Source organism: Salvelinus namaycush, chromosome 1 (genome assembly GCF_016432855.1).
Source record: "Salvelinus namaycush isolate Seneca chromosome 1, SaNama_1.0, whole genome shotgun sequence".
Classification (NCBI taxonomy): domain Eukaryota; kingdom Metazoa; phylum Chordata; class Actinopteri; order Salmoniformes; family Salmonidae; genus Salvelinus; species Salvelinus namaycush.
This window is the reverse complement of record NC_052307.1, coordinates 68,928,167-68,944,172: the sequence shown is the minus strand read 5'-3', so window position 1 is coordinate 68,944,172 and position 16,006 is coordinate 68,928,167. Positions and strand designations below refer to the sequence as shown.

At 44.1% G+C, this 16,006-nt stretch overlaps 2 protein-coding genes across 2 annotated transcripts; both read right to left on the bottom strand.

The window, feature by feature from the left end:
- Positions 1–447: 447 nt before the first annotated feature.
- LOC120056531 (retinoblastoma-like protein 2) lies at positions 448–3,275 on the bottom strand. The gene is made up of 7 exons (XM_039004712.1): positions 2,995–3,275; positions 2,673–2,830; positions 2,383–2,559; positions 2,130–2,201; positions 1,636–1,826; positions 1,217–1,381; positions 448–1,023 (listed from the first exon to the last, which is right to left on the bottom strand). Exons 1-5 carry the CDS (start codon positions 3,254–3,256, stop codon positions 1,818–1,820), a joined length of 678 nt encoding a protein of 225 aa, XP_038860640.1. The 5' UTR covers positions 3,257–3,275; the 3' UTR covers positions 448–1,023; positions 1,217–1,381; positions 1,636–1,817.
- Positions 3,276–10,211: 6,936 nt separating this feature from the next.
- LOC120056521 (retinoblastoma-like protein 2) lies at positions 10,212–13,040 on the bottom strand. Its single transcript, XM_039004704.1, has 7 exons — positions 12,760–13,040; positions 12,438–12,595; positions 12,148–12,324; positions 11,895–11,966; positions 11,401–11,591; positions 10,982–11,146; positions 10,212–10,787 (listed from the first exon to the last, which is right to left on the bottom strand). The coding sequence occupies exons 1-5, from the start codon at positions 13,019–13,021 to the stop codon at positions 11,583–11,585; spliced, it is 678 nt and encodes a 225-aa protein (XP_038860632.1). The 5' UTR covers positions 13,022–13,040; the 3' UTR covers positions 10,212–10,787; positions 10,982–11,146; positions 11,401–11,582.
- Between the last annotated feature and the right edge of the window lie 2,966 nt (positions 13,041–16,006).

The following is a 16,006-nucleotide window of genomic DNA, read 5'->3' as shown; positions in this document are numbered from 1 at the left end:
CGCCACCATGGCCTTTTTCTCCCTTATCTCACCTCATTTGCTCACATTGTATATAGACTTATTTTTCTACTGTATTATTGACTGTATGTTTTGTTTATTCCATGTGTAACTCTGTGTTGTTGTATGTGTCGAATTGCTATGCTTTATATCTTGGCCAGGTCGCAGTTGTAAATGAGAACTTGTTCTCAACTAGCCTACCTGGTTAAATAAAGGTGAAATAAAAAAATATATATACATATGTCATATATCTGTGTTTAATTTGTTTTAAATTAGTTATGCTTTTTTTATTTTGAATACTGCACTGTTGAGTCGGGCTTGCAAGTTAAGCATTTCACTGTGCATGTGACAAATTAAACTTGAAAATTGAAACTAATTACGTACTGTATGTTCCAGAGAGAGACATCTCTTGTCTCCTCCCTCTCACCAAACACAAACTGTACACAGTGCTCAGTACCAACACAAATCCTTTACTGCTTCCTTAGGATGAATATATACTGTATATGATATGATATTTGATACAGAGCCCTAGTTACCCTCAGATTATTACATTACCCTCATTATTATTACAAATCAGCTTTTTTAATCATGAATCATGAATATTGCTTGCTGAGAGAACTTCACTGGGTGCAAATGATGCCAATTCTTTCTAACATTTCTAACATTGTAGATCCACAGCATCCATTCTCCCATCATCAGTGTCTGTTGTCCATATTCTTCCAATGAGTGTAGACCTGCAAGAAGTATGAAGCATGACGGTAAGTCAAAGAAAGTGAGAAGTCATCGATGCGTCCCATTGTGTGCTGTTGCCCGGTGCTGTGCCTTGGCCCTGGTCTGGGCTTGTTGCTGGTTCTGGGCCCTCGTCAGTGCCTGGTCGAAGTCCCTGAGCTTTCTCTGCAAGTTTGACGGTCTATCCTGACAGGGTCTCTTCGCAAGCGGCCCACCATCCTCCTGCAGCTGGGCTGCACAGCGCTTCCTGGTGCGTGACTGAAATGTCTTCATCATGTCGCTGATCTCTCTCAGACTCTGTGGGATACAACGATTAGCAACACACATGACTAGTTATGTACTGTGTATTCACGATGACTAGGCCTTTTGCTTTTCACAGTTACTGAAGTTAAAATATGTGTAATGTTAGTTAGGCTTCAGACAGGAAGTATAGAAGAGGGTCAGTTAGGGAACCGTTAGCAGGGTTAGAGAGGTATGTCCAACCTCTGACCTTTGAGAGGCTTCTGCTGAAGATGTAGAGGACCCCAGTGCGGGGGGAGGGGTGTGTGCTGGGCTTGTGGGGGGAGATGTAGAGGGAATGGTGGTTGGAGGGGCGGAGTCTGCGCAAGGATCCAATACGCTGGCAGGGGTATGGTGAAAGGGGAGGGGTTTCAACCTGTGCATGGAAAAATAATCAGAATGTGGTCAGAACCTCTGTTGGACAGTGATGATAGCACTGGGCCTAGGAACAATGCACTGCATCTGTTCAAGGACTTCTCTTACTTATATTACAGGATCAGATGACCTGTAAGTACCCATGATATTATACCACAGTTTGGACATATCTGAGACCACTGGTAAATTGTTTCCTACGTATTGTGTATGACGACTACTGACTCCATTAGGTAGTATATGAAAATGTCCCCTCACCCCGGCTATGGTCAGAGAGCTGGAGTTGTAGCGCAGGGCAAAGTCTTTCATCTGTTTGACATAGACGGTGTTGTAGAAATAGATGAGGTGTCTTCTCTCCCCCTGGTCCTGTCTACAGGGAGCTCTGGGTCCTGTAGGATGGATGGGAGGGCTCTGGTATGTAAGCAAGCTACTGCTGGGGTCTACATCAACTGGGAAACAGAGCAGCATCACCATCAAAAATTAATTATTTAATTAAATTATTTGTTAATTCATGCATATTATGATGCAAACATATCCATGTGAATGTATGTATTTTTCTATTTGTCTAACTGTTTTCTCTGTTGGATCCACCAGGAGAGTTTTGTGAGGTCTTGGTGTTTCTCCCTGAGATCAGAACACTTCTGAATACCTGACAGGAGGACAATACAGACTTCATCAACTACACAATAACAAACAAGCTGGATTTAACTCACTTACACACACAAAAGCAAGCAAAACATTTATCTCCTTACACAGTTGCTTGCTTGAGGCTGAGTCTTGTAGCACTGCATGATGAGCTTGAAGGGCATGTCAACATTGGTTACCTGCACAAGCAACACACAGCATAAACATGGAAATTAAGGTATTATAATACATTATTATCATCAATACACAGCTGAAGAAGTATAGAAGGCTGAATGCCTTGCTGTCGATCACCCAAGTCATAAAACCATCTGCATTAAGGAAGTATAGCAAAAACTCTAGAGGAAAAGCAAATAGTGCTACCTTGGCCATGACATAGATGGCACACATGAGTATTTGGTCCAGGTGTCGGTCTAGCATGAGGTCAGTGCAGTGGACCAAGGAGTGTTCAACGCAGGTCCAGATCTTCAGCCGCAGCGCCTCACAGATGTCCAGTTTAACACAGATGTCCCTCAGACGCATGCTCACCAGGTGGTAGACCTGAGACAGAGGGAAGGAGTATGGCCTTTGTCTTGTGGATCTTGTAACTAAATATCTAGGCTCATAGCATTCAGGCCAGCTCAGGTATGTAGAAATCTGTGAGTAAAGCCTACCTTGCGGAGGAACAGTGAGATGGAGCCCTTACTCTGAGGTCTGTGTGTGACTGGGTTCTGGGGCTGCTGGGTAGAGGTGCTGGAGACTTGCTGTGGAGGAATGGGCTGACCCACAACACTGAGGGTAAATGTGATGCCTCCCCGGTCATTGGCAATGCCTGGGTGTGGAAGAGGTTTAATTGAACAAAGAGCACTGGTTGTTGTGATATGTAAACAAGGTATATAACATGTTTATTACAAGATGTATTACATTATGTCAGTATTCTATTAGAGTTGTCATTTCTATGGCCATATTGGGTTTCATCTGAGGGAAAGTCTTTACCTCGAACCGGTATGGTGACTGACTGGCCATTGTTGGTGGTGACAGTGTCTGATGCCATGGTGACTACAGTCTGTCCAGTAACAATGACAGAGGAGGACTGGGATGGGCTGACTGGTGTGGTAGGGCAAGCGGCCATCTTTGAGCCAGCAGGGGGTGAGCTGTAGCGTTCATGGTGGGTAATCGGAGGGTTCAGGTCATTTCCATGGATCCCATTCACAAGGCTTGAGGTCAAGTGTGAAGGGGTGGGAGGGATCTTGGCCATCTTGTCTGTGTCCTCTGAGTATTGGGGGAGCATCACCTGGAACACGCATAGTGGGGGTGTGTGGCTGGTAGGTTACATCACAGAGTGGAGCGGGGTGTGTGGCTGGTAGGTTACATCACAGAGTGGAGCGGGGGGTGTGGCTGGTAGGTTACATCACAGAGTGGAGTGGGGGTGTGTGGCTGGTAGGTCTACATCACAGAGTGGAGTGGGGGGGTGTGGCTGGTAGGTTACATCACAGAGTGGAGTGGGGGTGTGTGGCTGGTAGGTCTACATCACAGAGTGGAGTGGGGGGGTGTGGCTGGTAGGTCTACATCACAGAGTGGAGTGGGGGTGTGTGGCTGGTAGGTTACATCACAGAGTGGAGCGGGGTGTGTGGCTGGTAGGTTACATCACAGAGTGGAGTGGGGGTGTGTGGCTGGTAGGTTACATCACAGAGTGGAACGGGGTGTGTGGCTGGTCTGGTCCCAGATGACACAGGGGTTGATGTACAGTTGTGCAGCATTGCCTTCCTCTGCAGAGAGAGAGACCATTTCCTTCACCTGCAGAGAGAGAGACCATTTCCTTCACCTGCAGACAGGCCAATCTGTACATACACACACACGCACGCACGCACGCACGCACGCACGCACGCACGCACGCACGCACGCACGCACGCACGCACGCACGCACGCACGCACGCAGAGATAGAGAGACCATCTCACTAGCTATACATCACATCTGGTCATGTCAAATAGCCACAGACAGACAGAGAAGTAATAGAGGTGATTGTATCATAGTGTTACCCAATGGGATAGTCATCATTTGTTCAACTTGTTTATGGCTTAATCATTAGAATAGCTAACTTCCATTTGATAGAATAAAGAAAGTGACCCAAAACGTCATACAGATAATTGTATTTGTCCATATTTGGGTGATGAGATATACTTTTATGCTAACTGGCAGAATTACAGATATCTTACTTTGAGGAGTTTGGGTTAAGAAGAAAGATGGATGTCAGTCGCAGCTTGATATGCCTTCTGTTTCATCTTTGTCTTTCTCTGTAGTTTCCTTTGCCTCCTCAGCGGTGGCCTTACTGTTTGAGCTGGCCGACGCTGGTCTGGTCTCTGGCTTTTTAGAAGGGTCCACCACGACAGCACCCCTGCTGGTGTTGCACCCCATGGTTCGGTCCAGTGGGAGACTGATTAAAACAGACGTCCTGTTGAGGTTGTTGGTTGTTGATGAAGTCTGAAAAGCGTCTGAAGTTATTACCAAGCAGAACTTTACCTTAAAACCTCCAGGACTGTTGTGGAAGCAGGTCCCCCTGGTTTCCTGTGTAACCATAGAAATATAATCCCTAGAACGGACATTCCGATTCAAGTTAATGGGTCTGAGGGCCTGCCCATTCTAGGGATTCTATTTTCTTTAATGGCCTCTCAGGGTTTTAGTTTACAGGCCTTTGCTGATTGGTTCTTAGAGGATTATTGTGATTTGCTTGCCAAGCAACATGGGTTAAGAATGAACTTCCCATAGCGTGTCAGGACATAGTTACTGATAAACAGTATGGGTATTGTTACTCAATCACTAGACCGTCATGGAAAACTATTTTCCCCACTATGAAAAGTGAATGGCCATTTGTTCGGATGTTTTTCAAAATATGCCATTTTGAAAATTAACAAAATAACAATTTTACTATATCAACATGAGACTAATATACCAAGACTGATATGTCGCATTCTGTTTATGACCTTGTTGTCTCTGAGTGCAAAAATATCCAACATGGAGCTATGTTTCTTTTCCACAGTGGCTCTCACTATGTTGTGGTAATGTTGACGGTAGGGTAAGGAGATGTTTGAGTTTATTTTATTTTTACAGGGGCAGTGCACATTAAAACTTCTCTAGGATAGGGGGCAGCAAATTCACTATTGGATAAATAGCGTGCCCAATTTCAACTTCCTTCTACTCATCCCCAGAATATAAAATATGCATATTATTAGTAGATTTGGATGGAAAACACTCTGAAGTTTCTTAAACTGTTTGAATCATGTCTGTAAGTATAACAGAACTTATGTAGCAGGCAAAACCCCGAGGACTAACCATAATTTTTTTTTTTTTTTTAAGTCACTGTCTGTTCAATGAGTTTTCATTGGAATACTGGATTTCTAATCACCCTGTTTTCAGTTCCTACCGCTTCCACTGGATGTCACCACTCTTTGGAAATAGGTTGAGGTTATTCCTTTGTGCAATGAAGAAGTAAGACCACCTGGAAACAGTGTAACGTCATGTGTACTGTTTGAGAGTTGCGCAAGACTAGAAAAGTAGCGTTAATTTGTTGATCTCCTGTATTGAAAACAGATAGACCCGTCTTCAATTTGATCGATTATTAACATTTACAAATACCTTAAGTTGTATTACAAAAGTAGTTTGAAATGTTTTGGCAAAGTTTAGAGGTAATTTTTGAGATATTTTGTAATGACTTTGCGCAAATTGGAAGCTGTTTTTTTCTGGATCAACCGCACCAAATAAATGGACAATTTGGATATATATGGACGGAATTAATAGAACAAAAGGACCATTTGTGATGTTTATGGGACATATTGGAGTGCCAACAAAAGAATCTCGTCAAAGGTAAGGCATGATTTATATTTTATTTCTGCGTTTTGTGTCGTGCCTGCAGTGTTGAAATATGCTACACTCTCTTTGTTTACTGTTGTGCTATCATCAGATAATAGCATCTTATGCTTTCGCCGAAAAGCCTTTTTGAAATCTGACATGGTGGCTGGATTCACAACGAGTGTAGCTTTAATTTGGTATCTTACATTTGTGATTTAATGAAAGTTTGATTTTATATATATTTTTTTAATTTAGCGCTCTACATTTTCTCTGGCTATTGGCCAAGTGGGACGCTACCGTCCCACATATCCCAGAGAGGTTTAATCAACGTTTCAGTAAAAGTGACGGTTTTAGCCGGCCGGCTAATTTTCAACCGCAGTCCCTGGGCAGGTTATTAAAAACAATTACAATACAGACAATCAATGAGCAGTGAGCACACGCAGATCAACATAGGACAAGTAAGACATAGCATACAGACAGAGCAACATAGCACAAAAAGCAACAAGACAAATGTAAAAACAGAGATATGTTTATCCAACATCACAACACAAAGAAGTAAAGGATTTGTACCACAGATCAGTACAAATTCAACACTGGTAGAGAAAAGAATGTGCCAATTAAACAGAATATTATCTAACATCTGGTCCTAACAGATACATTACGCTGTATAATAATTTTAAAAGGCTCACCTATATACCTCCAATGTACTCACATCCTACCTTACCTTTGTCTGTACACTATGCCTTGAATCTATGCTATCGAGCCCAGAAACCTGCTCCTTTTACTCTCTGTCCGAACGTGCTAGACGGCCAGTTCGTATAGCATTTAGCCGTACCCTTATCCTACTTCTCCTCTGTTCCTCTGGTGATGTAGAGGTTAATCCAGGTCCTGCAGTGCCTAGCCCCACTCCCTTGGTGCTCTCATCTGTTGACTTCTGTAACCGTAAAAGCCTTGGTTTCATGCATGTTAACATTAGAAGCCTCCTCCCTAAGTTTGTTTTACTCACTGCTTTAGCACACTCTGCCAACCCGGATGTCTTAGTCGTGTCTGAATCCTGGCTTAGGAAAACCACCAAAAACCCTGAAATCTCCATCGTTAACTATAACATTTTCTGCCAAGATAGAACTGCCAAAGGGGGCGGTGTTGCAATCTACTGCAAAGATAGCCTGCAGAGTTCTGTATTACTATCCAAGTCTGTACCCAAACAATTTGAGCTTCTACTTCTAAAAATTCACCCTTCCAGAAACGTCTCTCACTGTTGCCGCTTGCTATTGACCTCCCTCTGCCCCCAGCTGTGCCCTCGATACCATATGTGAATTGATTGCCCCCCATCTATCTTCTGAGCTCGTGCTACTAGGTGACCTAAACTGGGACATGCTTAACACCCCGGCCATCCTACAATCTAAGCTTGATGCCCTCAATCTCACACAAATTATCAATGAACCTACCAGGTACAACCCTAAATCCGTAAACACGGCCACCCTCAAAGATGTCATCCTAACTAACTCGCCCTCCAAATACACCTCTGCTGTTTTCAACCAAGATCTCAGCGATCACTGCCTCATTGCCTGCATCCGAAATGGGTCTGCGACCAAACGACCACCCCTCATCACTGTCAAACGCTCCCTAAAACACTTCTGCGAGCAGGCCTTCCTAATCGACCTGGCCGGGGTATCTTGGAATGACATTGACCTCATCCCGTCAGTAGATGATGCCTGGCTATTCTTTAAAAGTGCCTTCCTCACCATCTTAAATAAGCATGCCCCATTCAAAAAATGTAGAACTAGAAATAGATATAGTCCTTGGTTCACTCCAACCTGTCTGCCCTTGACCAGCACAAAAACATACTGTGGCGTTCTGCATTAGCATCAAATAGCCCCCGTGATATGCAACTTTTCAGGGAAGTTAGGAACAAATATACACAGGCAGTTAGGAAAGCTAAGGCTAGCTTTTTCAAACTGAAATTTGCATCCTGTAGTACTAACTCAAAAAAGTTCTGGGACACTGTAAAGTCCATGGAGAATAAGAGCACCTCCTCCCAGCTGCCCACTGCTCTGAGGCTAGGAAACACTGTCACCACCAATAAATCCACTATAATTGAGAATTTCAATAAGCATTTCTCTACGGCTGGCCATGCTTTCCACCTGGCTACCCCTACCCCGGTCAACTGCCCGGCACCCTCCACAGCAACCCGCCAAAGCCCCCACCATTTCTCCTTCACTCAAATCCAGATAGCTGATGTTCTGAAAGAGCTGCAAAATCTGGACCCCTACAAATCAGCCGGGCTAGACAATCTGGACCCTCTCTTTCTAAAATGATCTGCCGAAATTGTTGCAACCCCTATTATTAGCCTGTTCAACCTCTCTTTCGTATCGTCTGAGATTCCCAAAGATTGGAAAGCTGCCGCGGTCATCCCCCTCTTCAAAGGGGGTGACACTCTAGACCCAAACTGCTACAGACCTATATCTATCCTACCCTGTCTTTCTAAGGTCAAGTTAAAAAACAGATTACCGACCATTTCGAATCCCACCGTACCTTCTCCGCTATGCAATCTGGTTTCAGAGCTGGTCATGGGTGCACCTCAGCCACGCTCAAGGTCCTAAACGACATCATAACCGCCATCGATAAGAGACATTACTGCGCAGCCATATTCATCGAACTGGCCAAGGCTTTCGACTCTGTCAATCACCACATTCTTATTGGCAGACTCGACAGCCTTGGTTTCTCAAATGATTGCCTCGCCTGGTTTACCAACTACTTCTCCGATAGAGTTCAGTGTGTCAAATCGGAGGGCCTGTTGTCCGGACCTCTGGCCGTCTCTATGGGGGTACCACAGGGTTCAATCCTCGGGCCGACTCTCTTCTCTGTATACATCAATGATGTTGCTCTTGCTGCTGGTGATTCTCTGATCCACCTCTACGCAGACGACACCATTCTGTATACTTCTGGCCCCTCTTTGGACACTGTGTTAACTAACCTCCAGACGAGTTTCAATGCCATACAACTCTCCTTCCATGACCTCCAACTGCTCTTAAACGCAAGTAAAACTAAATGCATGCTATTCAACCGATCACTGCTCACACCTGCTCGCCTGTCCAGCATCACTACTCTGGACGGCTCTGACTTAGAATACGTGGACAACTACAAATACCTAGGTGTCTGGTTAGACTGTAAACTCTCCTTCCAGACTCACATGAAGCATCTCCAATCCAAAATTAAATCTAGACTCGGCTTCCTATATCGCAACAAAGCATCCTTCACTCATGCTGCCAAACATACCCTCGTAAAACTGACCATCCTACCGATCCTCGACTTCGGTGATGTCATCTATAAAATAGCCTCCAACACTCTACTCAACAAACTGGATGCAGTCTATCACAGTGCCATCCGTTTTGTCACCAAAGCCCCATATACTACCCACCATTGTGACCTGTACGCTCTCGTTGGTTGGCCCTCGCTGCATACTCGTCGCCAAACCCGCTGGCTACAGGTTATCTACAAGTCTCTGCTAGGTAAAGCCCCGCCTTATCTCAGCTCACTGGTCACCATAGCAGCACCCACTCGTAGCACGCGCTCCAGCAGGAATATCTCACTGGTCACCCCCAAAGCCAATTCCTCCTTTGGTCGTCTTTACTTCCAGTTCTCTGCTGCCAATGACTAGAACGAACTGCAAAAATCTCTGAGCTGGAAACACTTATCTCCCTCACTAGCTTTAAGCACCAGCTGTCAGAGCAGCTCACAGATTACTGCACCTGTACATAGCCTTTCTATAATTTAGCCCAAACAACTACCTCTTCCCCTACTGTATTTATTTATTTATTTTGCTCCTTTTCACCCCATTATTTCTATTTCTACTTTGCACATTCTTCCACTGCAAATCTACCATTCCAGTGTCTTACTTGCTATATTGTTTTTACCTCGCCACCATGGCCTTTTTCTCCCTTATCTCACCTCATTTGCTCACATTGTATATAGACTTATTTTTCTACTGTATTATTGACTGTATGTTTTGTTTATTCCATGTGTAACTCTGTGTTGTTGTATGTGTCGAATTGCTATGCTTTATATCTTGGCCAGGTCGCAGTTGTAAATGAGAACTTGTTCTCAACTAGCCTACCTGGTTAAATAAAGGTGAAATAAAAAAATATATATACATATGTCATATATCTGTGTTTAATTTGTTTTAAATTAGTTATGCTTTTTTTATTTTGAATACTGCACTGTTGAGTCGGGCTTGCAAGTTAAGCATTTCACTGTGCATGTGACAAATTAAACTTGAAAATTGAAACTAATTACGTACTGTATGTTCCAGAGAGAGACATCTCTTGTCTCCTCCCTCTCACCAAACACAAACTGTACACAGTGCTCAGTACCAACACAAATCCTTTACTGCTTCCTTAGGATGAATATATACTGTATATGATATGATATTTGATACAGAGCCCTAGTTACCCTCAGATTATTACATTACCCTCATTATTATTACAAATCAGCTTTTTTAATCATGAATCATGAATATTGCTTGCTGAGAGAACTTCACTGGGTGCAAATGATGCCAATTCTTTCTAACATTTCTAACATTGTAGATCCACAGCATCCATTCTCCCATCATCAGTGTCTGTTGTCCATATTCTTCCAATGAGTGTAGACCTGCAAGAAGTATGAAGCATGACGGTAAGTCAAAGAAAGTGAGAAGTCATCGATGCGTCCCATTGTGTGCTGTTGCCCGGTGCTGTGCCTTGGCCCTGGTCTGGGCTTGTTGCTGGTTCTGGGCCCTCGTCAGTGCCTGGTCGAAGTCCCTGAGCTTTCTCTGCAAGTTTGACGGTCTATCCTGACAGGGTCTCTTCGCAAGCGGCCCACCATCCTCCTGCAGCTGGGCTGCACAGCGCTTCCTGGTGCGTGACTGAAATGTCTTCATCATGTCGCTGATCTCTCTCAGACTCTGCTGGGATACAACGATTAGCAACACACATGACTAGTTATGTACTGTGTATTCACGATGACTAGGCCTTTTGCTTTTCACAGTTACTGAAGTTAAAATATGTGTAATGTTAGTTAGGCTTCAGACAGGAAGTATAGAAGAGGGTCAGTTAGGGAACCGTTAGCAGGGTTAGAGAGGTATGTCCAACCTCTGACCTTTGAGAGGCTTCTGCTGAAGATGTAGAGGACCCCAGTGCGGGGGGAGGGGTGTGTGCTGGGCTTGTGGGGGGAGATGTAGAGGGAATGGTGGTTGGAGGGGCGGAGTCTGCGCAAGGATCCAATACGCTGGCAGGGGTATGGTGAAAGGGGAGGGGTTTCAACCTGTGCATGGAAAAATAATCAGAATGTGGTCAGAACCTCTGTTGGACAGTGATGATAGCACTGGGCCTAGGAACAATGCACTGCATCTGTTCAAGGACTTCTCTTACTTATATTACAGGATCAGATGACCTGTAAGTACCCATGATATTATACCACAGTTTGGACATATCTGAGACCACTGGTAAATTGTTTCCTACGTATTGTGTATGACGACTACTGACTCCATTAGGTAGTATATGAAAATGTCCCCTCACCCCGGCTATGGTCAGAGAGCTGGAGTTGTAGCGCAGGGCAAAGTCTTTCATCTGTTTGACATAGACGGTGTTGTAGAAATAGATGAGGTGTCTTCTCTCCCCCTGGTCCTGTCTACAGGGAGCTCTGGGTCCTGTAGGATGGATGGGAGGGCTCTGGTATGTAAGCAAGCTACTGCTGGGGTCTACATCAACTGGGAAACAGAGCAGCATCACCATCAAAAATTAATTATTTAATTAAATTATTTGTTAATTCATGCATATTATGATGCAAACATATCCATGTGAATGTATGTATTTTTCTATTTGTCTAACTGTTTTCTCTGTTGGATCCACCAGGAGAGTTTTGTGAGGTCTTGGTGTTTCTCCCTGAGATCAGAACACTTCTGAATACCTGACAGGAGGACAATACAGACTTCATCAACTACACAATAACAAACAAGCTGGATTTAACTCACTTACACACACAAAAGCAAGCAAAACATTTATCTCCTTACACAGTTGCTTGCTTGAGGCTGAGTCTTGTAGCACTGCATGATGAGCTTGAAGGGCATGTCAACATTGGTTACCTGCACAAGCAACACACAGCATAAACATGGAAATTAAGGTATTATAATACATTATTATCATCAATACACAGCTGAAGAAGTATAGAAGGCTGAATGCCTTGCTGTCGATCACCCAAGTCATAAAACCATCTGCATTAAGGAAGTATAGCAAAAACTCTAGAGGAAAAGCAAATAGTGCTACCTTGGCCATGACATAGATGGCACACATGAGTATTTGGTCCAGGTGTCGGTCTAGCATGAGGTCAGTGCAGTGGACCAAGGAGTGTTCAACGCAGGTCCAGATCTTCAGCCGCAGCGCCTCACAGATGTCCAGTTTAACACAGATGTCCCTCAGACGCATGCTCACCAGGTGGTAGACCTGAGACAGAGGGAAGGAGTATGGCCTTTGTCTTGTGGATCTTGTAACTAAATATCTAGGCTCATAGCATTCAGGCCAGCTCAGGTATGTAGAAATCTGTGAGTAAAGCCTACCTTGCGGAGGAACAGTGAGATGGAGCCCTTACTCTGAGGTCTGTGTGTGACTGGGTTCTGGGGCTGCTGGGTAGAGGTGCTGGAGACTTGCTGTGGAGGAATGGGCTGACCCACAACACTGAGGGTAAATGTGATGCCTCCCCGGTCATTGGCAATGCCTGGGTGTGGAAGAGGTTTAATTGAACAAAGAGCACTGGTTGTTGTGATATGTAAACAAGGTATATAACATGTTTATTACAAGATGTATTACATTATGTCAGTATTCTATTAGAGTTGTCATTTCTATGGCCATATTGGGTTTCATCTGAGGGAAAGTCTTTACCTCGAACCGGTATGGTGACTGACTGGCCATTGTTGGTGGTGACAGTGTCTGATGCCATGGTGACTACAGTCTGTCCAGTAACAATGACAGAGGAGGACTGGGATGGGCTGACTGGTGTGGTAGGGCAAGCGGCCATCTTTGAGCCAGCAGGGGGTGAGCTGTAGCGTTCATGGTGGGTAATCGGAGGGTTCAGGTCATTTCCATGGATCCCATTCACAAGGCTTGAGGTCAAGTGTGAAGGGGTGGGAGGGATCTTGGCCATCTTGTCTGTGTCCTCTGAGTATTGGGGGAGCATCACCTGGAACACGCATAGTGGGGGTGTGTGGCTGGTAGGTTACATCACAGAGTGGAGCGGGGTGTGTGGCTGGTAGGTTACATCACAGAGTGGAGCGGGGGGTGTGGCTGGTAGGTTACATCACAGAGTGGAGTGGGGGTGTGTGGCTGGTAGGTCTACATCACAGAGTGGAGTGGGGGGGTGTGGCTGGTAGGTTACATCACAGAGTGGAGTGGGGGTGTGTGGCTGGTAGGTCTACATCACAGAGTGGAGTGGGGGGGTGTGGCTGGTAGGTCTACATCACAGAGTGGAGTGGGGGTGTGTGGCTGGTAGGTTACATCACAGAGTGGAGTGGGGGTGTGTGGCTGGTAGGTTACATCACAGAGTGGAGCGGGGTGTGTGGCTGGTAGGTTACATCACAGAGTGGAACGGGGTGTGTGGCTGGTCTGGTCCCAGATGACACAGGGGTTGATGTACAGTTGTGCAGCATTGCCTTCCTCTGCAGAGAGAGATACCATTTCCTTCACCTGCAGAGAGAGAGACCATTTCCTTCACCTGCAGACAGGCCAATCTGTACATACACACACACGCACGCACGCACGCACGCACGCACGCACGCACGCACGCACGCACGCACGCACGCACGCACGCAGAGATAGAGAGACCATCTCACTAGCTATACATCACATCTGGTCATGTCAAATAGCCACAGACAGACAGAGAAGTAATAGAGGTGATTGTATCATAGTGTTACCCAATGGGATAGTCATCATTTGTTCAACTTGTTTATGGCTTAATCATTAGAATAGCTAACTTCCATTTGATAGAATAAAGAAAGTGACCCAAAACGTCATACAGATAATTGTATTTGTCCATATTTGGGTGATGAGATATACTTTTATGCTAACTGGCAGAATTACAGATATCTTACTTTGAGGAGTTTGGGTTAAGAAGAAAGATGGATGTCAGTCGCAGCTTGATATGCCTTCTGTTTCATCTTTGTCTTTCTCTGTAGTTTCCTTTGCCTCCTCAGCGGTGGCCTTACTGTTTGAGCTGGCCGACGCTGGTCTGGTCTCTGGCTTTTTAGAAGGGTCCACCACGACAGCACCCCTGCTGGTGTTGCACCCCATGGTTCGGTCCAGTGGGAGACTGATTAAAACAGACGTCCTGTTGAGGTTGTTGGTTGTTGATGAAGTCTGAAAAGCGTCTGAAGTTATTACCAAGCAGAACTTTACCTTAAAACCTCCAGGACTGTTGTGGAAGCAGGTCCCCCTGGTTTCCTGTGTAACCATAGAAATATAATCCCTAGAACGGACATTCCGATTCAAGTTAATGGGTCTGAGGGCCTGCCCATTCTAGGGATTCTATTTTCTTTAATGGCCTCTCAGGGTTTTAGTTTACAGGCCTTTGCTGATTGGTTCTTAGAGGATTATTGTGATTTGCTTGCCAAGCAACATGGGTTAAGAATGAACTTCCCATAGCGTGTCAGGACATAGTTACTGATAAACAGTATGGGTATTGTTACTCAATCACTAGGCCGTCATGGAAAACTATTTTCCCCACTATGAAAAGTGAATGGCCATTTGTTCGGATGTTTTTCAAAATATGCCATTTTGAAAATTAACAAAATAACAATTTTACTATATCAACATGAGACTAATATACCAAGACTGATATGTCGCATTCTGTTTATGACCTTGTTGTCTCTGAGTGCAAAAATATCCAACATGGAGCTATGTTTCTTTTCCACAGTGGCTCTCACTATGTTGTGGTAATGTTGACGGTAGGGTAAGGAGATGTTTGAGTTTATTTTATTTTTACAGGGGCAGTGCACATTAAAACTTCTCTAGGATAGGGGGCAGCAAATTCACTATTGGATAAATAGCGTGCCCAATTTCAACTTCCTTCTACTCATCCCCAGAATATAAAATATGCATATTATTAGTAGATTTGGATGGAAAACACTCTGAAGTTTCTTAAACTGTTTGAATCATGTCTGTAAGTATAACAGAACTTATGTAGCAGGCAAAACCCCGAGGACTAACCATCATTTCTTTTTTTTTTTTTAAGTCACTGTCTGTTCAATGAGTTTTCATTGGAATACTGGATTTCTAATCACCCTGTTTTCAGTTCCTACCGCTTCCACTGGATGTCACCACTCTTTGGAAATAGGTTGAGGTTATTCCTTTGTGCAATGAAGAAGTAAGACCACCTGGAAACAGTGTAACGTCATGTGTACTGTTTGAGAGTTGCGCAAGACTAGAAAAGTAGCGTTAATTTGTTGATCTCCTGTATTGAAAACAGATAGACCCGTCTTCAATTTGATCGATTATTAACATTTACAAATACCTTAAGTTGTATTACAAAAGTAGTTTGAAATGTTTTGGCAAAGTTTAGAGGTAATTTTTGAGATATTTTGTAATGACTTTGCGCAAATTGGAAGCTGTTTTTTTCTGGATCAACCGCACCAAATAAATGGACAATTTGGATATATATGGACGGAATTAATAGAACAAAAGGACCATTTGTGATGTTTATGGGACATATTGGAGTGCCAACAAAAGAATCTCGTCAAAGGTAAGGCATGATTTATATTTTATTTCTGCGTTTTGTGTCGTGCCTGCAGTGTTGAAATATGCTACACTCTCTTTGTTTACTGTTGTGCTATCATCAGATAATAGCATCTTATGCTTTCGCCGAAAAGCCTTTTTGAAATCTGACATGGTGGCTGGATTCACAACGAGTGTAGCTTTAATTTGGTATCTTACATTTGTGATTTAATGAAAGTTTGATTTTATATATATTTTTTTAATTTAGCGCTCTACATTTTCTCTGGCTATTGGCCAAGTGGGACGCTACCGTCCCACATATCCCAGAGAGGTTTAATCAACGTTTCAGTAAAAGTGACGGTTTTAGCCGGCCGGCTAATTTTCAACCGCAGTCCCTGGGCAGGTTATTAAAAACAATTACAAT

Coding starts and splice junctions, on each gene's coding strand:
- LOC120056531 (XM_039004712.1), bottom strand. CDS start 3,256: ATGGCCAAGATCCCTCCCACCCCTTCACACTTGACCTCAAGCCTTGTG. Junction 2,831..2,994: donor AGTCACCATACCGGTTCGAG/GTAAAGACTTTC, acceptor TTCCACACCCAG/GCATTGCCAATGACCGGGGA. Junction 2,560..2,672: donor TCTCACTGTTCCTCCGCAAG/GTAGGCTTTACT, acceptor CCTCTGTCTCAG/GTCTACCACCTGGTGAGCAT.
- LOC120056521 (XM_039004704.1), bottom strand. CDS start 13,021: ATGGCCAAGATCCCTCCCACCCCTTCACACTTGACCTCAAGCCTTGTG. Junction 12,325..12,437: donor TCTCACTGTTCCTCCGCAAG/GTAGGCTTTACT, acceptor CCTCTGTCTCAG/GTCTACCACCTGGTGAGCAT. Junction 11,967..12,147: donor CCATCTATGTCATGGCCAAG/GTAGCACTATTT, acceptor TTGCTTGTGCAG/GTAACCAATGTTGACATGCC.